A 24,425-nucleotide genomic window follows, 5' to 3' on the forward strand; every position below is an offset into this window, starting at 1 on the left:
TCCCAGTAGATCAGCAGTTTTTGAAATACTCAGACCAGCCCGTCTGGCACTAACAACTATTCCACGTTCAAAGTCACTTAAACCCTTTCTTCCCCTTTCTGATGCTCGGTTTGAACTTCAGCAAGTCGCCTTCACCACATCTAGATGCCTAAATGCATTGAGTTGCTGCCATGTGATTGGCTGATTAGCAATTTGTTTTACCAAGCAAATGAACAGATGTACCTAATAAAGTGGCCGGTGAGTGTGTGTGTGTATATATATATATATATATATATATATATATATATATATATATATATATATATATTTATTTATTTATTTATTTAATCCTGTGGCAGAAATAGGCTTCCATGGAAAACAGTGTCAACAGCTAGAAAGAAAAAAAAAACCCATGTTTTTCAGAATGAAATGTTATCAAATCTGGCAAACGACATGAAAACCTTCAGAATATAGATAGGAATAAAACTGTAAAACTCGGTATGTGTAAGTGCAATTTAAGTGGAGATTTCTGGCTCAAAATGACTCATTTTGAGAAAAGATTACGTAATTGAAGTAACTTAAGGCTATAGATGCAAATGAAATAAACACTTAGAAGTGCATTTTGGATGTTTTCTTTCTACTGTTCTGACACAGCATGTTACAAAAAGCCAAACAGCCCAAAAAACCTCAAAACTATGCAGGAAAAAACAATGAAGCTCAAGAATCCCAGCCAATGAAATGAAAATGAAAATGAACTTAACTAGGCCATACTCACTCAAAGCAAAAGCACATGCGTCTGAAAAGCAATGACCCTTTTGCATTGCTTTTTTCCTTCATGCACATGAGAAATGTGCAATTCCTATCGCCGCTGTACCTCCACAAACATGTTCCCATGACTGATTATAACGAGTTAGGGCTGCAGCTTGTGTTGCCTCCATTAGTGAATGCCATTTTGCATTGTGTTGCAACACAAGGGTCAAATGTAAGGACAAAATGTACATTGTCCGCTTTACAACACTGGGACATCAAAACAGGCCTGTCTGGGGTAACGAGGCATGCATGCTCATTTGGGACACTTTCTCCATCAGCAAGTGAGAAAACCTCTTCTTAGCAATGTTAGGACTAACAAAGATAGTCTCTAATAGCGGCTTTCTGTGATCTGGTTTCAAAGCCTCAAGCCAGGGTTTAATTGCTGATTGTTTTTAATGGCAGATTCGGTTCCCTCTCTGATTCGACTCTTTCGGCGCATTGAAGTTGGAGGAAGCGTACCCCTCTTTTGATGGCTCTGTGCATTCCATTTCCTTGTTAAAATTCAAACCAAATTTATACGACCGCTAATAGAGAACATTTCTGAAATGGCAAAAACAGTCAACAGCACATTAATAAGCGTGGATTTTCCATACAGGGCCATCAGTCACTCGCTCTACAGCGGTCCCTGGTTTTAATAACGCTCTATAAACACTAAAGACAACAGACCGAGTGCGTAAACCAAGATAAAGGTCTGTATATTGCATGCATGAGCTGCAACAGAAACACTCTGGTTTGCCTTCATCAAAAGTGGACAGAGACAGGCAGAAGAGACTGTTTTGACTCCTGTACAGAGCTGTTCGATTACACCCCCCCCCCAAGTACATTTCTCATTCTATTTCCAGGCATCTGTCGCACACAGAGTGTGCTAAACCTCAGCTGACCAGTGGCTGTCTCACAGACATCGACTGACTCGCACGTTTGTGTTGAACTTCTATGAGAGACCCAGCAGGGATCCAACGGACTGGTTGCTAGAGAGACTCAATGAACTGTCAGGAAATGACCCACAGAGCTCAGTTCTCTCCAGAAGGATTCTCTTCAAACATTTTGTTTGTGCCACAGAACGCTTTATGCTTTTTTGAGCACTGTCCTTTTGTACTGGTTTATACCTAGACAGAAAAAGGGTGTCCTTGCATGAACTTGGCAGAAAACTGTAGACCTTTCAAATCAATGGTGACTGTTTGTACTGCAATACAACGATCATTTTCTAAATACGTTATTAAGTTTTTTTTTTTTTTTTACATTGTGATTGTTTTTAAATTTTTAATACATTTACACAACCACACTGCAGGCCTATATACACAACTAATACTTTATTGGCAATTATAGATCTTATGCCTCATGAAGTGCACAGCCATCTTTAGAATTTTGTATTTGAACTTCCGTTTTTGCGTAGCTCTATAGCATCACTGTTAAAGCTGGTGAAGTGGATTTACTTACTGCAGATTTACGTATTGCAACATTTTCATAATGAGAACTTTAGCAAAATGTTCTTATTACATATTTTGTTAACTAGGATTAATACACAGCATCTGAAAAAAAATATTCTCAAACATTTTTGCCTCTCAGGTATATTTATCATAATAAATATTACTTAACATAATAAAATTACTAAGTGAGTAGGAAGAGATTTTTTTGCCATATACTGTAAAGTGCCAAAATATAGGCTAATTAAAATTAAAAGACTTGTCATAGCACTTGCATATTATTGCTATTTTGTTGGTTTTGATGATTTGATGATTAAATGTAAAATATAAAACCTGACCATAATAAGGTCAATGGATTTGAACTTAATCAGCATGACTATGGGAAAAAGTATCTCCTCTCTCGTCCAACGTCAGCTGTTTCTTAACATTGTTATAGTAGCGGCCTTCTATTTTTTCCAAAACAAGTTATAGACTTGATTACAATCTTCCTCGTTGCAGTCATTTCAGATATGATTACTCTTCCCTGTTTCTGAGCCATCACAGATGCTGCCCAGCAGGTATCGGCGAGGCCCGGACGCCCATATTCCCCCATGATAAAACAGCCGTGCCTGCTGCTGATTCAGCTGCCCGGCGAGAGCAGACACAGATCATCCCTGCCAGCACAAACACACCTCACCTTCCTGAACACCGCCTCTGTCCATAGTAAGTTTATCACTGGATGGTGTTTGTAAAGAGCTTAATTTGGAGTCTAGACAGAACTATCGTCATAAAACTTGTTAATTTGATATTTTAAGGCATCTGTGCACAATATCAGATGAAGAAAAATGAGTTCCCACACTGTCTGAAAAAAATCTCAGTGGGTTTGAATTAACGATAAGCATCTAATGAAGCCTTGCAAAGCAAAGAGGTGGTGTCGCTCTCCTTTCCAATTAGCCGTCTGTGTGACTTCCTGGCAAATTAGTTTCCTCGCTGCAGCTCAGACAGTTCCGGTGGCTTCTGCAGAACTTGGATTGGCTTGTGTGTGTGTGTGTGTGTGTGTGTGTGTGTGTGTGTTCAAGGCAATCTGCTTGCAACTAGCAAGGAATAACAAATTCCCACTTTAAGGATTCAAGGTCTGGGCCAATTACGTTCGTAAAGGTTCTTCAATATCCCATCACTGAATTACAGATTTAAAAAGGCAAGATTTACATTTCTATGGTTTTGTAATAATACTTTTTCCAGACATTAGTTTAGCTGCTGTACATTTTTAAATCCAACCACAGTGAAGAGACATATTTGGTTCAGTTTTTACTTTTTATATTGCATCTTTACAAATGGCATCATTAACTTTATATACATTAAACATTCAAATACAAAACTAGAAATGTATAGCTGGATCTCTAAAATAAAAAAGACAAACAATATATGGCAAGAAATCAATGCTAAAGTTGATATTGTTAATTTTATACAACATATGATAAACTGGATTCCTCTGTCTGAGCACCCACATAAAATGCTGAAAAATATTAGCAAAAAACAGTATATTTTGATTGTAGAAAACACTAAAATCATCATGATTTCTGTAAAATAAAACCAATTTTTGGTGTCAGAGTGAAAACAAATCAGACGTAGATTTTACTGACAAAGCTGTTTTTATCAGCTTTGATTGTAAACCAGTCCAGATATACAAAGTACATTTATTAGTGAACATTAGATTAATAAATAAAACACATGCATGTTTTGCTGCAGATTTCATTTGGGGAAATGACAAAAAAAAATTCTGTTTTTTTTTTTGCTTCACAAAATGTAACACTTTTCAAAACACATTTACCTTACATAGAGTAACATTGCACGTTATAATAAATAATATTCTTTCAAAGACAACAAAGGAAAGACGAGAGAGATCATTTATTCGGACTATAAATGTATAAATAAAAAAGGCAAAATATTTATAAATAAACATCTACAACAATAAGCATCTTCCTCGTGTCTGTGGAAAATAAATAAGAGTACACGTCTGTACAATATGAACACGACTCTGTGCTTAAATGGAGTCCTGCTGTTGACGGTGGTTTATCCAGTCAGTAACAGAGATACATGGCTATAATCTGTGTAATCTTCATCATCCTCCTCTTCATCCGTCTCGTCAGAGAGAGCTACAGAGGAATATAGCAGCTGTTGCATTAGTATAAAACACAACAGCATTCAGGCACAGAGTCTTACTGCATCTTTCTCCCAAAGCATCTCTAACTGATGCTTTGCAATTCACACAAGGTTGTGGGATCACAGCTCAGAGAGGAACGAGAGGGTGGGATTGAGTTTCTCAGTGGAATGGCGCCTTACCTCTGTCTTTTATTAGCAGAGACAATTTCTTGTATTTGTCAAGTCATTGTATAAAATAAAATAAAGCAAAGGGACACTATGTAATCCCTTCTTATAAACAAAAATATCGCTGTTTGGAAGATGATTCTTCAATACCACACACAGACTCGGCCGGGTGAAATATGGTTCTACTTTAGGGCATTAACAACTGATCATCTAAACATGTTCCTACTAAACATAAAATCACATTTTTCCCACATGAGATTTGTTATGTCCCACATTTTAACCATTATAAGGTTAAAATGAAAGAAGTGATATTTTCTAGAAACGTGAAGAAAGTCCTTTCTTCTAGTGGAATAATTGGCTTTTTTCATTAAAAATACTTATAAAACAGAATATGGTAAGAATTTTTTTTTTTTTCACATTACGCAAAATGGACATAACAAACCGACAGTGAAAAAATGGAGTTTCCCTTTATTACACATAGACAAAAGACAAAGTTGTTAGAGATGTTAGCTGGGGTCAGAAATTAACGTTGGCAGACAATATTTGTCTCTTGGAATTGATTTTCTGGGCATATAAAACACAGCATACTGACCATTTCAAAAACTGCAATTAAAATACGTGTCAGAAATATATCTATATATTAAAATACACATTTAAAAAAAAAAAAACGTTCTGCCCCCGTATTTTATATTTCCAGGGCATTTTTTTTGTCACTTTCACAACTGGTGAATTTGGTGCACCATAATGGCATCAGGTTCGCTTTTCTTTGTCCATCACAGAGCAGGTCAGCCTGCCATAGGGCAAAAACAATAAGATGATTCACAAACAGAGCACGCTAAATGAGTTTACGTCCCTATGCAATTTCCACATGACTCCATCAGTCACGTTTCTGTCTCTGATGCGCAGACAGTGAAACCAAATCAGAGGAGCATCATGTTCAAAACTGTCTTGCATCCCAAACGGAAATCCTTCCAGGCTTGACCTCAAAGATTTTGGCTTAACACCTCATCGATCAATGAGCAGGGGACAATGGCACTGTCCTGGACGCGTCTAAGATCTCATCGCCACCGAGTTAAGTCTTTGCGAGAGGAAGCTGACACTAGGGCAAAACACGCTCTCTCTCCGACAGTCCTCATGTTCCTTGTGGGGGTGATGGGAGGGGCAAGAAAGAGGGGTGTTTTCGGCAGGGGGAGGGAATGCGGGACATGGGTGCGGCCAGGTTTAGCATCCTCTACTTACAGTTGCAGGAGCCCGAGTGTTTGACTTCCAGGACGAGACCCAAAGAGCAGGAGGCCTGCCTCATGGCGCACTCGCTCGGGTAAGTGGCGTTGTCACTGGCGCAGACGCTGTCGCCCGGACGACTGTCGGGACAGGTGTCCGTGCATACCACGCAGCGTCCCCGTCCTTTCTGCTTGTCCCACAGACACTTTCGTCCCTCCCGGCATTTGATGTCTTCACAGGACCTGGCGTCTGAGGACGATGCGGAGTAGACGAAGAAAATGAGAACTGAAATTTTCCCAAATGTATGATTTCACTTTACTGTATGTAAAACCACTTTTCAAGCCCCTTTCAGCTGTTAATTTTAGTCTTATTTCACTCCTTGTGGTTTGAGGAGGTATTAAATAACGCAGAAAAGCAGCAACAGTCAAAGCTACCCATGTGAAACATGAATGTGTTATTGCAACAGAAAACAGAGTAATGAGAACCACATGTTTAAGAGAGGATTGTGCAAGCACAAGATTCTGTCTTATTCTCACCTATGCACTTCCCCTCGTAGGCGACTCCAATGGACCGTCCCATGATGCACGTTGCCCTTCGGATATGGCAGGCGCTGGCATACACAATCCCGTCGTTCCCGCACAGGTACTGATCCAGTGAGGTCACCTCAGGGCAAAGCCGGTTGCAGGTCACGCAGTAGGCATTGTTGATCTGGTCCAGTACACACGTCGAGCTTCCAGGACAGCGCACATCAAAGCATGATTCTGAAGGAAAATAATAATCTATCAACCACTGGCAGCTTCTGTTTAACAACCTTTTACACCTGGTTACGTGATGCTGATGTGAAACTAGCTTTATATTTTGTCAATGCATAAAAGTATAAAATTCTGTTCTCTATATATATTTTTTTATAAAAAATTTAATTATGCATGTCCGTTCAATTACTAGCCAGTTATCATTCAGTTCCTTTTAAATGCACATTTTAGTTAAATAATTGAGAATTGAGCCTTATTGAACGTGAAACAGCATTCACAACCATTTTACTTCTATAATGTGGTGTATTTCTGAGTGAGAAAGGATATTTAATAAAAATTTTGGTCAGAATTTAAATTTCCCATATCCATTGGGAATTGACTGGGTCAGAAAAAGTGAGTGTTACATAACAGAATGTAATTTAAACAGTTCTTACATGACCCAATAAGAGCCTGTATGATGTCACTGGAACAAAAAGTTGTTTCAGAGGTGGAGCAGATTAGTATTTTGTGAACATTTTAATTCTGTAATGTGACGTATTTTTTCATAAAACAGGATATTCGGCCTAAGTCGGGACCCACTTTTTCTATATCCATTGGGAATTGAGTGGATCATGAAAAGTGTTGCATAATCAAATGTAAACAAAAATGCAAGTTTGTTAAAAGCAATTCCTACATTATGCAGTAGATTGCACGGCCTATGTGATGTCATTGAAACAAAAAGTTGTTTCAGAGATTGAGCAAGCTATTATTTTTAAATATTAAGATTGCAAAGACATTTTTTTCTTTGCAAGAATGTACACGATAATTTGTAAGTAATTAAGCATTTAAATTTAGATTTCATTTGGACTTTGAAGAAGGTTTAAGTGACTGTACTTTTGCATTTTCCCTGGTACTGTGCAGTCAGGTCAGGGTGTCTCTTGCACTTGGCCCTAAGGAGGGCACATTCGTTCCGGTATGTTTTCCCATCGGAGCCACACACAGGCCCTTTAAAGGTAACATTGGAGCAGTCTGGGGCACATACGCAGCGAGGCTTATTCCGCTTGTTCATTTTGCACCTCTTTCCAGGACCACAGTCCACATTATCACAAGTCTCTGTGGAATCAATAAAGAAGGCTGATTAATTGACATATCAGTTCTGGACTGACAAATGATCACAATGTTCATATACGTTCCTAACATTTCCTGTCTGAAATCTTCATAGGCTAACAATTCAAAGCCTCTTCCAGATTATTAGCTTTTATGCGGTACCTTTACAAGGTATGCAGTTTGGTGCACCGCCATTGAAGATCAGCCACCGGAAAAGCGTGTTATTGGGTACATCCTCCTCGGTCCACGCTGTGCCCAGACGACCACTTCTACAACAGTCTTCCCGACTCATCCCAGACATGTAGAGAAGCTGGCATCTCCCGTTCTTGCCCTGCTGAAGCCAGCAGTGGCCAGCTGGAAAGAGACACTTTATTAAGAGCTGAATTATATTCTGCTCATATATCACTCATACCAGGTATGTAATTGAATGTAGCTAATTGAAACCAATTAGTGCCAAGCAGAGCCACAACTACTTTGGACACTGAGGGGAACATGTTGTATTTTTTTTTATTAACCTTACATGTCTTAAATTTTGGTCCCCTCAGTATTGAAATTCTGGTTACATTTTAGTGCCAAGTTACATTATGACTATAAAATAACCACAGATTTTGCTGGATCCAGGTAAAAAAAAAAAAAAACATTTGAAAATGATTTAAATAGTATTTTAAAAAGGCATCTCGGGTATAAATTCCAAATGTTCAAAGAGTCTTTCTGCCATCTGAATCCACTCAAACTCTTAAGAAACTCTATATTGTGGTTGTGCAAGCGTTTTTGTGCATTGCACGGCAACATGCTCAACCGTTTAGACATAATGCCATTTTAAACATCATGAATGATAAAAAATAAAAATACCACACTTCCTATTGAACAAAGTTTAATATCACGTCTGAAAATATGAATCATTTCAAGATCAGACAGGAAGTGAATTTCCAATAAATATCTACTGTAAATTCTTATAGGCGTCTTGAAAACAAGTTCACATCATTTTTCTTAGCTTTTACGCACGAGAGGCACCAGCGCGCAACCGGACCGCTGCTCAAATCAATGCATGCATGGCTTTATCACTGCATAATATCCCAAATTCAGATTTTCAGATTGCACGCGAAAGATAAATGTCACTTTACCTTGTACTTTCTGCTGTTCCATCAAGTGCGCGAACCATATGAGAAGCGCGATAACGCCCTGGCGGAGCTGCGGTAACTGTAGCATCCTCAGAAAAAGTGGAGACGCGTGTTGGATACAGACGGACAGATGTTCTCCCGATGCTTCGCACTCACTGACTGTTATACACACGGAATCCGTCTCGCTTTTTAAATCTATATGGGGTCTCGAATTGGATGCCTGTGGTGGGCGGTCTTCATACTTCCTAGGGGGGTGGGGAGAGCATTGTAATAGATTGCCCACCGAAATTTATCAGGTGACATTTGGAAGTCTAGAAACTTTCTCCCCTCAAGAACAACATTATGATCTGGGGCTGAGTTTGGGGGGGATTTCAAAGAGTTGGATAACAGCAAAAAAGTGATTCTGTTTGTGCTTACTGTGGAAAGAAGGCTGATTGTTACAGCATAACAGTTATTTGATATAAATATTTTTTCTTTCAACATATGCCAAACTTTGAACTTGAACTTTATGAAACAGAAATCAGTTCTGCAAAATTGCATAATAAATACTAGTTTATTTTGATGGGATAACCTTTGATTGTTGTAGGATTGATTCTCAGAAAATACAAATGTCTTTACATGTTAATAAATTGAGATGTGAAACGAGGCTAAAATGCAATGTATCAAAATAACAGGGTTGAGTTTTATGCTTAATATTGCACTGCTCTTGAGGTCTTGACACTACAAGGTATCTGTTAAAAGATTTTAATATTGATATTTCTGCAAATATCCAGTTTACTTTTCGAACTCATGGTAACAGGGTTGAATATTTTAAATTGTACCAGCCAAAAATCATAATCCAATATAAGATTATGAAAAATACAAGTTCACAAGGATGATTGCTGTTATAATGATTTATTTTTAATGAAAAAAAAATGTACATTGTTATGCAGATAAGTGGAATTATAAGATAAATGGGCTGATGCCTAACCTGGAATTTCATGTCTTTTCAATAAAAAAAAGTGTGTGTGTATAGTGAGTGAGAGAGAGAGAGAATAAATAGAAAATACTTTTATTCATGTATTTTTGTTCATTCAAAATGTGCATATTTGTTAATACAGCAAGATCTGGGAACGGACTAAAAAATAAATACAAAATGGAGAAAGAATACACAAAAATGTTTAAAAATGTGTAAAAATTAAATAAAGTTACTGGAATTTCGCTGAAATCCCTAAACACAGTGAAAGTTATAGTCAGTTTGTTACGGAATGAACCCCCAGACGAAGAGAGGAAGGTTAAACAGACTTTATTAAATGGCACAGCAGAATGAATGGGTGATTCAGGTGAATGTTCAGGATGGATGACTTCTGAATACTGGAGTTGAACCAGGAGATCGTGGACAGAGGAGCTGGTGAGAGAATCCACTACAGGAACTTGATCGGAGCTTGGAGGACGAGGACAGGACGCTGGAGAAACACAGGAGGGAAGTACAGGAGACAACACTTGAAAGGTAAGTATTCAATCAAAGAAGACTTGCGTGTGAGTGAGTCCAAACATGCGTAAACGAGACCGGACGTTGAAGTGAGGTGATGGGATTTCTTATGAAGCCAGCCTAATGAGTGTGCTGATGGGAGACAGGTGCAGGTGATTAGAACTCTGGTGAGGGAGTGCGCTGGGATTGGCTGGTGTGTGGCTCTGGCTGTTCTGTGTCATTACCCCCCTCTCTCCACGGCTTGCTCCTGCGGGCCGGGGACCCCGACGTCGTGGTGGCCGACCTCGTCCTCGAGGGGCAGGGCGATCCGGATGAATGGTATGAAAGGTGTCTAGCAAACTGGGGTCGAGAATGTCGTTTCTGGGAACCCAAGATCGTTCCTCTGGTCCATAGCCTTCCCAATCCACTAGATACTCGAGAAGACCACCACGGCGCCGGGAGTCCAGGATCTCCTTAACCTGATAAGCCGCGCCGTCCTCCAGGATTAACGGAAGGGGGGGTTCCACCGCCAGGCCGGGATCTGTGGGGGCAGAAATGGGAGAGTGGTGAGGTTTTAACAGTGACACATGGAAGGCAGGGTGAATTCTGAAGTGAGAGGGAAGTCTGAGTTGATAGGTGACCGGGTTGATCTGCTTGATGATGGTGAAGGGGCCAATGTATCGGGGACTAAGCTTCTTACAGGGCAAGCGCATCCTTATATCCCTGGTGGAGAGCCAGAGCCAACCTTTTGACCAGGTTGATATGATGGCGCTGTGGATCGTCTAAGGTCGGCCGTCATCCTCCGACGGCACAATGCCCTCAGCAGCTGCTGGTGAGCTGCGTCCCAGACCCTCTCGCTCTGTTGGAACCAGTTATCGACTGATGGGACATCCGATGGGTCGCCAGACCAAGGGAAGAGAGGGGGCTGGTAGCCGAGAACGCACTGGAAAGGAGTGAGTCCAGTGGTAGGCTGACGAAGAGAGTTCTGTGCGTACTCGGCCCAGCCCAGAAACTGGTTCCAAGAGTTCTGGTGGTCGTGGCATAAGGTTCGCAGGAACTGTCCAATTTCCTGTATTTTCCTCTCTGTCTGCCCGTTCGACTGAGGGTGGTACCCAGAGGAGAGACTGACTGTCACACCTAGGAGGGTGAAGAATGCCTTCCACACTCTTGAAATGAACTGAGGGCCTCGATCAGATACAATATCCTCAGGAATCCCATAATATCTGAACACGTGATTGAACATCAGTTCAGCAGTTTCCATGGCTGTCGGAAGTCCTTTTAGGGGGATAAGACGACAAGATTTAGAGAATCTATCAATAATTACCAGGATGCATGTGTTGCCACTCGAAGGTGGAAGGTCCGTAATGAATGGAAGGTCCGTAGCCCTCCGTCCCGGTTTCTCCACAGGACTCTCGATGGAAGTCGAGCAAACAGGAAGGAGCTGGGATCCAGTGATGGGAGGTTGAGACATCTGAGAGAAACAGCCAGGAAAGCATTCTTTGCCCTACTTCAGGACTTCACCAGACTCCCAGGAGAGGATGGGGTTATGCTGCACTAACCACGGGCACCCTAGGACCACATCCGCGGTGGATTCCTCCAGAACCAGAAGATCGAGTTCCTCTTGATGTAGTTGGCCGACAACGCAACGATGCAACGGCTGATGTATCGCTGGGATTGGCTGGTGTGTGGCTCTGGCTGTTCTGTGTCACAGTTTTTATATAATGCACAAAATGCACCTTTTTCATTTAACTCTATTGGCTTATATTATGGCCTAACTAACAATAACGAGCTATTAGATTACTATAAACTGCCAGCTTTTTAATTACTACACTCTTTATCAGTAAAGCTGTGTATACTGTACAGCGAACCAGGCAATATGAATAGAGACAACAGTATCTCTGTGCCGTGGGAATACATATGAACTATTAAAATTCTCTGCTTTGAATGGATCCAGACACTTTTCCATCCATATCAGTTGGGACGATAAGTGTTATTCTTTTAAAGTGGCCTATTACTGTGAATTTTGACAGGTAATAATAGACTGAAGGATACGGTAATTCTAATAATAGTTGAGACAGTTGCTTGGTCCTCCTCAGGGTCAAACCTGTAAATATAGCACAACAAATCCTCCTTCAAAAGGAAGCAATCAGGGTGTTGCGTTACACCCGTCTACACTAGTGACGCGACAAACTCCTGCTGTGAAGCTGCTGACATTGCGCAATTGCAGTGTAGATGAGCACTTTAGTTTATCATGTTTGCACTTGCAGTTTAGAGGAGGTGTTACATACTTGCAAATACTTATCAGACACTAGTACTTTATTTGCTACTAGTCACTATTACAATACTGATAAGTAACTTCCCTTACTTCTAGTAACACATTTTTGTAACTGAATTTAAAGTATGGATTGTAGTACAATGCAATAGATATATATACACACAGATGCCTGGACACGAAAGGTTCAGTAGACTTTTTGCTTTAAACGAATGGTTATTGTCATGGTGTAAAGAACAGAAACTGCTCTTTGTTAATAATTGGAATCTTTTCTGGGAGCATCCTAGGCTTTTCCGTGCTGATGGCCTCCACTCCAGCAGAGTCGGAGCGGAACTCCTGTCGGACAACATCTCCAGGACGCTACGCTCTATCTGACTAGTAAGCCAATTCTCAAATAATTACTATCATGACTTTTGTTCTACCCACTTAAAAGATAGAAGTAATTGCGTTGTCCAATCTATACAGACTGTGTCTGTTCCCCGAATAGCGAGGTCAAAATATAAATTTAATGCAAGATCTAGAAAAAATCTGATTGTGATTAAACCAGAAAAACACAAAATAAATTAACAAAAACAATTTTTAAAGCTTGGGCTCCTAAACATTAGATCACTCACACCCAAAGCAATTATTGTAAATGAAATGATCACAGATAATAAATTTGATGTACTCTGTCTGACTGAAACCTGGCTTAAACCAAATGAATATTTTGGTCTAAATGTGTCTACTCCACCAAGCTACTGTTATAAACATGAGCCCCGTCAGACTGGTCGTGGCGGCGGTGTGGCAACAATATATAGTGATATTCTCAATGTTACTCAGAAAACAGGATACAGGAGGTTTAACTCATTCAAAATACTTCTGCTTAATGTTACACTGCAAAAGAAATCTCTCCTATCTCTTGCTCTGGCTACTGTGTATAGACCGCCAGGGCCATATACAGATTTCCTAAAAGAATTTGCAGATTTCCTCTCAGATCTATTGGTTAATGTTGATAAAGTGCTAATTGTCTGAGATTTTAACATTCACGTTGATAATACAAATGATGCGTTAGGACTTGCGTTTACTGACCTAATAAACTCTTTTGGAGTCAAGCAAAACGTCACCGGCCCCACTCATCGTTTTAATCATACGCTAGATTTAATTATATCGCATGGAATTGATCTTACCGATATAGATATCGTACCTCAAAGTGATGATGTTACTGATCATTTCCTTGTATCGTGCATGCTGCGTATTACTGATATTAGTTATATGGCTCCGCGTTATCGTCCGGTCAGAACTATTGTTCCATCCACCAAAGACAGATTCACAAATAACCTGCCTGATTTATCTCAACTGCTCTGTGTACCCATAAATACACATCAACTAGACGAAAGGACTAGCAACATGGGCACTATCTTCTCTAATACATTAGAAGCTGTTGCCCCCCTCAAATTGAAAAAGGTTAAAAACGTACTGCGCCATGGTACAACAGTTATACCCATTCTCTCAAGAAAGAAACTCGTAATCTTGAGCGCAAATGGAGAAAAACTAAATTAGAAGTTTTTAGAATTGCGTGGAAAAACAGTATATCCAGCTATAGACAGGCTCTAAAAGCTGCCAGGACAGAGCATATCCGATAATAACCAAAACAATCCAAGGTTCTTATTTAGCACAGTGGCTAGATTAACAAATAAACACACGCCACCCGATCTAAATATTCCCTCACAGTTTAATAGCAATGACTTTATTCTTTACTGATAAAATAGATAACATCAGAAATACAATATCAAATGTAGATTCTACTGCGTCTACTATTTCAGCTTCATTCATCGCACCCAAAGAAAAACTGCAGTGCTTTACAACTATAGGACAGGAAGAGCTAAATAAACTTATCAGTGCATCTAAACCAACAACGTGTTTATAAGATCCTGTACCCACTAAACTACTGAAAGAGTTGTTACCTGTAGCAAAAGAACCGCTTCTCAATATTATTAACTCATTGTTATCTTTAGGTCACGTCCCAAAACCATTCAAGCTGGCGTTATTAACTTGCAAATTACAGACCCATTTCAAATCTTCCGCTTATGTCTAAAATTTTAGAAAAAGTTGTGTCTGCTCAATTGTGTTCCTACTTGCAAAAAAAATGATCTCTATGAAGAATTTCAGTCAGGTTTCAGGCCTCACCATAGCACAGAAACTGCATTTGTTAAAATTACAAATGACTTGCTTCTTGCTTCAGACCAAGCCTGCATTTCTTTGCTAGTATTACTTGATCTTAGTGCTGCGTTCGACACTATAGACCATGACACACTCATAGATCGATTACAAAACTATACTGGTATTCAAGGGCAGGCTTTAAGATGGTTTAGATCCTACCTGTCCGATCGCTACCACTTTGTTCATTTAAATGGGGAGTCATCTCAGTTATCACCAGTAAAGTATGGAGTACCACAAGTGTCATGGACCGCTTCGGGAACGCCGTGGAGAAAACAGAGTCTGGGTCCAAGTGCAGGTAAGGGTATTTAATATAAACAAAAACGCCAACACGGCAAAAAACAAAGCAGTAAAGGAATGGGATACGAGACGGCAACACAGTGCATGTATCCCAGACCAGAGCAAACACTAATATAATACAATTACAATTAATACAACCAGGCAGAGTGGTGAGCGAGATGAGAATATATGGTCTGTGGCAATGGGGAACAGCTGAGGGTGTAATAATGAGTGTAATAGTTGACAGGTGTGTGCGGTTTGTGACAGGTGTGTGCAGTTGAGGGAGATGGAGTCTGGGAGGATGGGAGATGGTGACCTCTGGTGGTGAAAGGAAGAACGGCAGGACCCGGACTCATGACAGGACCCCTCCTCTAAGGAACGGCTTCCAGACGTTCCACCAAAACCCCAAAACTCCGAAGGGAGGTGGAACCGGGGGAGGGATGGCGGGCCAGGCCCGTGTAGCGGAAGAAGGCCTGGAGACAGAGGTAGACACGGGTGCCAGGATGGTGCCGGCAGAGCAGGAGGCCAGGGCGGATATGGTGGGTTCATCCAAGGAGGCTCGTGAGTGAACACTGCTGCCTTGGGAGGATCGTGAGCGGGCATCCCCGTCTCGGGAGCCATGTGAGCGGATACCGCTGCCTCAGGGGAACTGTGAGCGGACACTGCCACTTCGGGAGGATCGTGAGCGGGCACCTCCACCATAGGAGGATCGTGAGCGGGCACCTCCACCATAGGAGGATCGTGAGCGAGCACCACAGCCTCGGGAGCGTTGTGAGCGAACACTGCTGCCCCGGGAGGATCATGAGCGGGCATCCCCATCTCGGGAGCTTTGTGAGCGGATACCGCTGCCTCAGGGGAACTGTGAGTGGACCCTGCCGCTTCAGGAGATCTGTGAACGGGCACCGCGGCTTCGGGAAAGCCTAAAGTGAGCTCCGCTGCCTCGGGAAGGCCTGAAGCGAGCTCCGCGGCCTCGGAGGGAACATCAGCAGACTCAGCCGCTTCAGGAAGGCCTGAAGCGAGCTCCGCTGCCTTGGGAGGTCCGTGAGCAGACACCGCCGCTTCGGGAAGGCCTAAAGTGAGCTCCGCTGCCTCGGGAGGTTCATGAGCAGGCACCGCCGGTGGGGAGGACCCGGACTCATGACAACAAGGATCTGTCCTAGGTCCTCTGCTATTTTCAATATACATGTTGCCCCTTGGTTATATTATTAGAAAATACGGGATGAGTTTTCATTGTTATGCTGATGATACTCAACTATATATCTCAACAAGACCAGATGAAACTTCTCAACTATCTAAGCTAATAGATTGTGTAAAAAATGTAAAAGATTGGATGACCAATAATTTCCTCCTATTAAATTCAGATAAGGCAGAGATATTACTTATTGGACCAAAAAACAGTACACAGAATCTCTTGGATTACAATTTGCAACTGGACGGATGTACTGTTATGTCCTCTAAAGTCAAAAATCTGGGTGTTATATTAGACAGCAACTTGTCCTTTGAAAATCATATTTTCCATGTTACAAAGACAGCATTCTTCCATCTTAGAAACATTGCCAAACTTCGAAACATGCTACCTGTTTCTGATGCAGAAAAGCTAGTTCATGCATTCATGACCTCTAGACTGGACTATTGTAATGCACTGCTAGGTGGTTGTCCAATAAACAAGTTACAGATAGTCCAAAATGCAGCGGCTAGAGTTCTTACTAGGTCAAGAAAATATCATATTACCCCAATTTTACAGTCTCTGCACTGGCTACCTATTAAGTTCCGTATCATTTACAAAATAGTATTACTTGCCTATAAGGCCCTAAATGGTTTATCTCCTGCGTACCTAACTCGTCCTCTACCATGCTACAATCCAACCCGCTCCCTAAGGTCGCAAAACTCTGGACTTTTGGTAGTACCTAGGATAGCAAAGTCCACTAAAGGAGGTAGAGCTTTTTCACATTTGGCTCCCAAACTCTGGAATAGCCTTCCTGATAATGTTCGGGGTGCAGACACACTCTCTCTGTTTAAATCTAGATTAAAGACATATCTCTTTAGCCAAGCATTCACATAATGCATTTTATAATCTTGTACTGCAGTTATATCTGATCAAATGTACATTATTATTATTCTTTAGCTTGGGCTGAACAAATCATTTTTGCTTAGATGGAACAGCAGCTACGCTAATTATGTCTCTATTTGTTTCTCTGTTTTTGCCACGAATTACAGAAGCTTCAGTCTGGATCCAACCCTTAAATGATCTGAGATGACTGAACACCTGAGAAAAGATAATGCCAACCCCTCAGAGGACCTCAGAGGATGCCAATGCTCAGACAACATACAGAATTACCAAATTTTGCCATAAGTTAAATATATTAAGGTTCTGCAATATATAAATATATTGTGGAAACTTAATTTCCTGTAGAGCTGCTTTGCAACAATTTGTATCGTAAAAAGCGCTATACAAATAAACTTGAAACTCATTAATGGCTGTTTCTACCGGCCGCGATATGTAAGCTGTCCACCATGTTGGAGCCAGTGTTGCCAAGTCTGGGCTACATTTATGCTGTTGTTTTTTAGTCTGTGGGAATGTGATTTTGGAGCGAACATGATTGGGTTTTGAGCTGTTGCAGGTTTTCATGCAGACCTGGAAACCCTGATTGGAGCAGTCAAAGTTATCCCTCCAACACTTGAGAGCAAATTGACGGTGCACCTGCAACCGTAGGTATATGCATGTATAAACATCTATATCTACAATAGACTAATGCAGATTTTTCTGCAAAACTAACACAATACAAAAAGACAAAGGCCTTAGCTAACACAACATTAAAAAGGTACCATAGTTTAAAAACATGTAATATTGAGGTATACATATATAAAAACACAAACCAACACATTCTCACCTGTGAAAGCTTGTCCCATTTATTTAAGAAATTAAATCTTGGTGTTTTTTTCCAACCAGAGACTGTGCAATGTTGTGGCATCTTGGAAAACACATTGATTTTTACAGTGTTTGATAACACGTTGACTGTTCCAAGATGGCGAACGTGTCGACATGTCTAGAGTGGTCGAATGTGGCATCTATCTATACATATCTATGGTACTATATATGTAAACCAGTTATAGATCTTAATTGGTTTACATGCCATATTGAATTCAACATGGATGAAAATGAGGCTGTGAAGGATAAACTTACTGTACTAACAATGGCACACACTGTATAAAGGTCCTAGATCATGTAATTCTCACAGTTTACAAACTGTTTTATGGTGTACTTGTCTACTGAAAGATATTTAATCAACTGAACAATAGGTATGTTGTTAAACAACATTGCAGTCAGTTGAACACACTGCACTTCTTTCCTTTGATTTTTTAATATGGTGCTACCATGACTAAAGTTTATTTTAGTTTTATTAGTAACAATTTATTATGTACTACTTCACATAACTTATTTTTAGTTACGCTTACTGGTATCTATTAACTATCCGTCAGTAGTAACATTTTTTTTTTTTTACAAACATACTGTACTCACTATTAGATTATTTTGTCTTTTAGGTAAAACAAAGTAGAAGGCCTAGGGGTAACATAAAACATAGCCTTAGGGGTCATCGGATGCCCATTTTCCACAAGTTGATATGATTCTTTAGAGTCTTAATGAAAAGTCTATAACATACTTTGGTTAAAATTTCTCAATGGTAGTGTAAAAAAACACCTTTTTTAACTTGTCAAAATCAGCTCTGTTTTCAGCAAGCCATTCTAGTCCATGTTGCTTTAAATGCTAATGAGCTCTGCTGACCCTGCCCCTCTCTTCCGTGGGGTAATGAGCAGTACTGTAAACTTCAGCCACGAAACTGGCTAACTAGCACATTGTTAGGAAAGGCGATTTGCAAAGATTCATAAAAAACGTTACTCACTTCTTCTGTAGATAAAGCTGAATCACGAATGATTTGCACGAACATAGATGCATTTAGGCAGATCGGGATCGGTGCATTCACTTCAGAAACGAAAGTAATGTTAATCCTCTGCGTCTTCAGCGGCTCAGATGTTGGGAGTAAATGATGACTGCTATACTATATCCAACACCTCAATCGCTTAATCGGAGACATCTTGTCTTCCCCTGCACCAGAGTCGACACAAAGGCGGACAGCTCTCAGCTCACTCAGGGCGGGTCTAAGGTAAGACGGCCTTGTCAATCAACTATCGTGGGAGCGGTCTGTGCAGAATTATGTCATTCTGTCACAGGAATCTCAGAATAGCCTGATTTGAGAAAGGGGATTTAAAAAACAACAACAAAAAAAAACACTGGGTGGATTTTTATCATTATAGGATGGATGTGCACACACACTTCCAACACACATTTGTTCAAACAACTTGTAAAGTGTAATTTGAATCCAATGACCCCTTTAAGAAGTAAATGTTAATTCGGCTTGCCAGATATGTCTGGGTTGGATGCTGTTGCCCTGCTGTCCCTCTTATACTCACTATTAGACATTTTGTCTATTAGTAGGTAAAAACAAAGTTAGCCTACTAGTAACATAAAACTGATACTAGTTTTAAGAAGTAAATGTTAATTCGGCTTGCCAGATATGTCAGGGTTGGACGCCGTTACCCTGCTGTCCCTCTGTCGGAAAATTGGGAGAAATGCACGGCTCTGCAAGTGTCTCGTACCGCACATTGTTAATAACAATGACTGTGAAACGGGGACATACGCTGCACAGCTGTGGTTGCAGATGTCACTGGATTGATCGATTCTGCCACACAGAATTGTCTTACTGAACAAAAACAGGCATCGGCTGTTTAATAATGGCGAAATGAGCGTTTGATCTATTGTTTTAATTCACCCCCCCCCCCGTATGCTGATAGCTTTAATGGTTATATAGGCCTATGCGCATAAGGCTTTACATGAGTCTCAAAATATAGTAACCATGATGAAAGTGAGCCTAGGCCATATAACATTAACGTTGGTGAATAGCTCAGTTTGATGTGAATTTAGAGACATCTGCTGGTGAAGGGTGGAGTGAAAAGCAGAGCTAATTTTAGCAATGGTTAAACATCGCTATTTCAGTGATAAAAGCTCAATGAAGACTTAATAGAAGAGAAGAAGTGCGAATTTATAAGATGTAATTTTAAACGGTCACAAGGTTGATTGAGTTCCGGAATAAACAAAGCGTCATGTGTCTGTTTTCTTTGTCACGTGTCAGCTGACCTGAAGCAGAACCAATTGGATCTGGGCTCTCAGGAAGACAAACCGACTCACGAAGGGTTGAAGTTTACTTGTGTCCAGCCAATATACATACATGAATACCGAGGTGAGTCTGCTTTTCTAATCGTTTAAACAATTACAATCTCCTGCAAAGCGAAAATACAAAACGATTCATATTTAATCACTCATGACATTCATTGAACTTGAGTGTTTTGGTAAGTTTTCTCAGACCATATTGTTCTAATAAATATCTACACGTTAAGCAGGTGTCGGTTCTGTACTTTGCAAAAAGTGCCGAATTAACGGGACTTAAAGCAGAAAACATCACTGTTCCGTCAAACATATCATCTCTACAGCTGTGGCAGCATTTGGAGACCAGACATCCAAGGTGAATGATTATTTTAACTAACTTACAACGCGATAAAACTAGAAAAAGCGCCCGATCAAACATGAGATTATACGGATTATACACCAATCAGAGACTTCGTTTATGCATCACGAGACTTCACTAATAATACAACTTAATAATAACAATAACTGTGATAATTATTAAGTATATATTTTACATGTAATAAACATTTGACAGATTTTGCCATAAAAATACTAATTATAGTAGTAATACTTATATTATAATACTTATGTTATATTTTATGAAGTTGTTCATTGGAAAGAGAATGTTTATGGCATGTTTATAAACTGTAACTTTCATTTCATTACAAGATATATATTTAATGTAATAACACCGGGCATTATATTTGCAGTGTAAATATTTCATGCATGCTTTGCCCAGATTTGAAGTCTTTTTATGTGAAATGCATTGCTCTATGCACACTCTAAGCATGTAACTAAACAGGCTAATGCTAATTTTGTGTTATTTTCCAATGTACAAGAGCAGAGGTGCCCAAACATTTTTAATACAAATTATGAAAAATCAAGCTCGATTGAGGCCCATGGGCCCAAAGTATATTATATTAAAATGTAATAAATAAATAATTAAACTGATATTTAAATATAATTGTTTTGAATATTTGACGTTTTTTAAAAATCATATTCATATAGATTGTTTTTAACATTTAAATGCAACGATTGCAAAAAAAAAAAAAAAGATAAAATATTTAAAACTTTTAATATTAATTTGTCCATAAATGCCCAAAACAGGAGCCACAGGCCAAATCAAAGGTCTTTGGCCCCTGGGCTCTGGTTTGGGTGTTTCTGGACTAGAGCATCTGCTCATTTAAATTTTTATTTCTAATCGTTATATATATATGTGTGTCCTGTTCGGCAGACTCTCTGTGTTACGGGATCAGGTGGTTCTGGCAGTGCGTCAGGAGTACGTGCCTCTGGGAGAGCAGCCCTTGACCCTCAGAGACGGGGACGAGGTGGCCGTTATACCACCTCTTAGTGGAGGCTAAAGAAATTACCAAGGTGGGCATCCAACCTGACACCTGTCTGTCTTTGTTACTGTATTTAATTTTTTATGTGCATTATAATAAAGCATTATAACACATAACATAAGTGTTTCGTAGTATACATTATATTACATTTATTATATAGAAACTTTTTTTTTTTGTACAGCTATGGCTGCAGATGGGGGTCAGGATCTAATTACACTCACTACTGACAAGCTTTCTGCTGATAGTGTTTCTCAGTCTGTTACGTCTCCCTCCTGTGGTGCTGTATCTCTGTTTATTGGTCAGTCTTTGTTAGGCTTTATTTCAATGAGTCATTGCTTCTGTTTAGAGTTGACTTTCTTACAGCTACATATTAGTTTTATATGTAATCTCCTGTTTCAGGAACTACAAGAGATAATTTTGAGGGGAAGAAAGTGATCCGGCTTGAATATGAGGCATACAGTCCAATGGCAGAGTCAGAGCTCAGGAAGATCTGCAGTGAGATCCGGACAAAGTGGCCCAGCGTCAGATACATTAACATACAGCATAGACTTGGGTGAGTCTCAGAGCTTGTTCAGGTAATGGAGGTTAATCACTTTAACATCATAATATCTAAAGGAGATTTTCTGCATTTTCCCACCGTGTCCACAGTGTGGTTCCTATAACAGAAGCAAGTGTTATTATAGGGATCTCATCACCGCACAGAAGTGATTCCCTGGAGGCGGTGAAGTACTGCATCAACACACTCAAAGCTACTGTGCCTATCTGGAAAAAGGTCTGTATAATCATATAGAACATGAATAAGGTAAAAAGACCTCTGAAAGGGGGTGCTTTAAAAATCAACCTCAGGAGGTCAGATTAAATATTAAATGAGCTTTTTTTTTTATTACAAAACCATTATGTGGCACATTTTAAAATCGATTGTATGATACTTTTACAATATTTAATTAATCACTTTTCCTGACCAACTTTGTAACAGGGTTGAATGGTCAAGTTGATAAAAGCAGTCAACACAACATACCTGTAAATAATGATAAAATAGATGAGTTTTGTTTGTCTTCCCACCATAAGTGAACATGAAATATTACTCTAAGAAAGGTAAACATTTAATCATTAGAATTAGTTAAATGTTTTTAATACAATGATATTGTCAAAATCATGACTTTAATATGATGACTTGTTGTAATTATTGGATATTTGATAAGATCAAAATCTGGGACAGACTCAAAAACAGACATTTCTCATTTAAATCCAGCTATTTTAAGTTTTTAAGTAAACAAACTTATAGCACCCTGTTTGCGGAACTCTTTCGTTTTTGTTTTTTTTATATCATAACTTGTAATTATTGCCATCAAAGTGTAATAATTTCTCTTCATATATTACATTGCACAATTGTTTGGAACATGTTTGTAATTATTTTGTTCTTTTCAGGAAATATACGAGTCTGGGGAGCCGTGCTGGAAAGAGAACAAGGAGTGTTTGTGGGCGGATGCTGGGAAAGATCCCAAACAAAGTTGAACTGTTAACTAGTAAATGAGCTACAGTAAATCTCATGAAGCATCAAGAGGTTTTTATTGAAAAAAAAAACAAAGCTCAAAGTTTTCCTGTAACACCTGATGAAACAAAGATTTGAATCAAAAGAGAATATTCTACTCTTCTCTTGAATAGAAAGTCTTTAAAAAAGTACCAGTGCAAAAACATTATGTAAACATTAAGGGAAATCTTTGTAGTTTATGTTGCCTTTGATTAGACAGGCCTCAAATATTTCCTAAAAACGTCACATCGCAACATCAGTAAAAGTTAAACCCTGAATTCATGAAGCAATTTACTGACAACACTTTCATATACATGCAAATATGTTTGACATTTCAGAATATTTTACATCTTATAATGCTTAGATGTTAATGCAGTAAAATAGTTTGAAATGTCATACATTTGCAGACAACATTAGGGTGACCATACGTGCCATTTTTCCCAGACACATCCTGGCCAGGATTTGGCTTTGTTTGCATGTGCAGACCGATCGGTGTATGACATCAGTTCCTTATTTTTTCGAAATGCTCTCGAGGTACTTTGAATCAAAGCAATATAGAAATCCTGGCCAGTACGCGTCCAGGAAAAATGGCATGTACGGTCACCCTAGACAACATTAAGCTGTATTTAATGTTTATAAATGGTATTAGTAATAAGAAACAATGCAGACACTTTAAAAATTAACATGTTGCATTATATAATGCACATCATTTGTTAATGTAAGATTTAATGTTAAGTTTTTAAGTGTTTCTTATTACTAACTTGATTTGTTTGTGCAAGTAGTCACAATTATTTATTTTCTCATGCAGTGTTAGTCTATTTCCCTGATGTGGTGCATACAGTGGCACTGCCTACTACTGGAGTTATTTGCTCATGTTTACATGGTATGGACAACAGTGGCAGCGGTAGAATTTACAGAATCAGACACTGTTGACACAGCCTAATTTACCAGTTATTTCTGCTTTGTGCATAACATTTTTTTGTGTTTGCATTTTGTTATTGCTGAAATGGTCTCACTACAATTTTGTGAAGGCATATTTTCACTGAAATAATTTGGAACATATGCCTGGTATGCCTTAAAAATTTTGGGAAAAGAGTTTGGGAATTTTAGTACTCCAGTATATAAAATAAATGATCAAATGTGTTCAGTTAAGTTAGTCAATGACTCAAAGGTACATTTACTCATATGCCACCAATCATCTCTTTAGGACTAGTATGTTAGGGTATGCATACATCTTAAATCTTTGGTAAGGTGCGTGACACAAGTGTGTCAACTTGCTGTGTCTGAAATCCCCAGTTGAGTGCACTATATCGGTAACTAAATGATGGGGAGTCGGCTGAAAAACCTGCAATCGAACAGGGTTAAGGCTAGAAGGGATACAGCTGCAGCTACTGGGTTTGCACACATCAAGT

At 39.5% G+C, this 24,425-nt stretch overlaps 2 protein-coding genes across 2 annotated transcripts; one reads left to right on the forward strand and one right to left on the reverse strand.

Annotated features, from left to right (window-relative positions):
- Nucleotides 1-3,496: 3,496 nt before the first annotated feature.
- On the reverse strand, nucleotides 3,497-8,935 carry LOC306864002 (follistatin-A-like). Its single transcript, XM_079407648.1, has 6 exons — nucleotides 8,704-8,935; nucleotides 7,742-7,933; nucleotides 7,367-7,585; nucleotides 6,278-6,502; nucleotides 5,760-5,990; nucleotides 3,497-4,348 (listed from the first exon to the last, which is right to left on the reverse strand). The coding sequence occupies exons 1-6, from the start codon at nucleotides 8,786-8,788 to the stop codon at nucleotides 4,266-4,268; spliced, it is 1,035 nt and encodes a 344-aa protein (XP_079263774.1). The 5' UTR covers nucleotides 8,789-8,935; the 3' UTR covers nucleotides 3,497-4,265.
- A 12,449-nt stretch (nucleotides 8,936-21,384) lies between these two features.
- On the forward strand, nucleotides 21,385-24,168 carry LOC306863896 (molybdopterin synthase catalytic subunit-like). The gene is made up of 5 exons (XM_079407486.1): nucleotides 21,385-21,513; nucleotides 21,664-21,780; nucleotides 21,882-22,035; nucleotides 22,131-22,254; nucleotides 22,911-24,168. Exons 2-5 carry the CDS (start codon nucleotides 21,666-21,668, stop codon nucleotides 22,995-22,997), a joined length of 480 nt encoding a protein of 159 aa, XP_079263612.1. The 5' UTR covers nucleotides 21,385-21,513; nucleotides 21,664-21,665; the 3' UTR covers nucleotides 22,998-24,168.
- Nucleotides 24,169-24,425: the final 257 nt, after the last annotated feature.

Source organism: Barbus barbus, assembly GCF_936440315.1.
Source record: "Barbus barbus genome assembly, chromosome: 45".
In the NCBI taxonomy this organism is placed as follows: Eukaryota; Metazoa; Chordata; class Actinopteri; order Cypriniformes; family Cyprinidae; genus Barbus; species Barbus barbus.

What these genes read in the sequence shown, in the direction of transcription:
- LOC306864002 (XM_079407648.1), bottom strand. Translation starts at nt 8,788, where the DNA reads ATGCTACAGTTACCGCAGCTCCGCCAGGGCGTTATCGCGCTTCTCATA. An exon ending in GGAACAGCAGAAAGTACAAG is followed by an intron (nt 7,934 to 8,703) that starts GTAAAGTGACAT and finishes GTCTCTTTCCAG; the next exon opens with CTGGCCACTGCTGGCTTCAG. An exon ending in ACACTCGGGCTCCTGCAACT is followed by an intron (nt 4,349 to 5,759) that starts GTAAGTAGAGGA and finishes ATTCCTCTGTAG; the next exon opens with CTCTCTCTGACGAGACGGAT.
- LOC306863896 (XM_079407486.1), top strand. Translation starts at nt 21,666, where the DNA reads ATGGCTGCAGATGGGGGTCAGGATCTAATTACACTCACTACTGACAAG. An exon ending in AACATACAGCATAGACTTGG is followed by an intron (nt 22,036 to 22,130) that starts GTGAGTCTCAGA and finishes CCGTGTCCACAG; the next exon opens with TGTGGTTCCTATAACAGAAG. An exon ending in CTGTGCCTATCTGGAAAAAG is followed by an intron (nt 22,255 to 22,910) that starts GTCTGTATAATC and finishes TGTTCTTTTCAG; the next exon opens with GAAATATACGAGTCTGGGGA.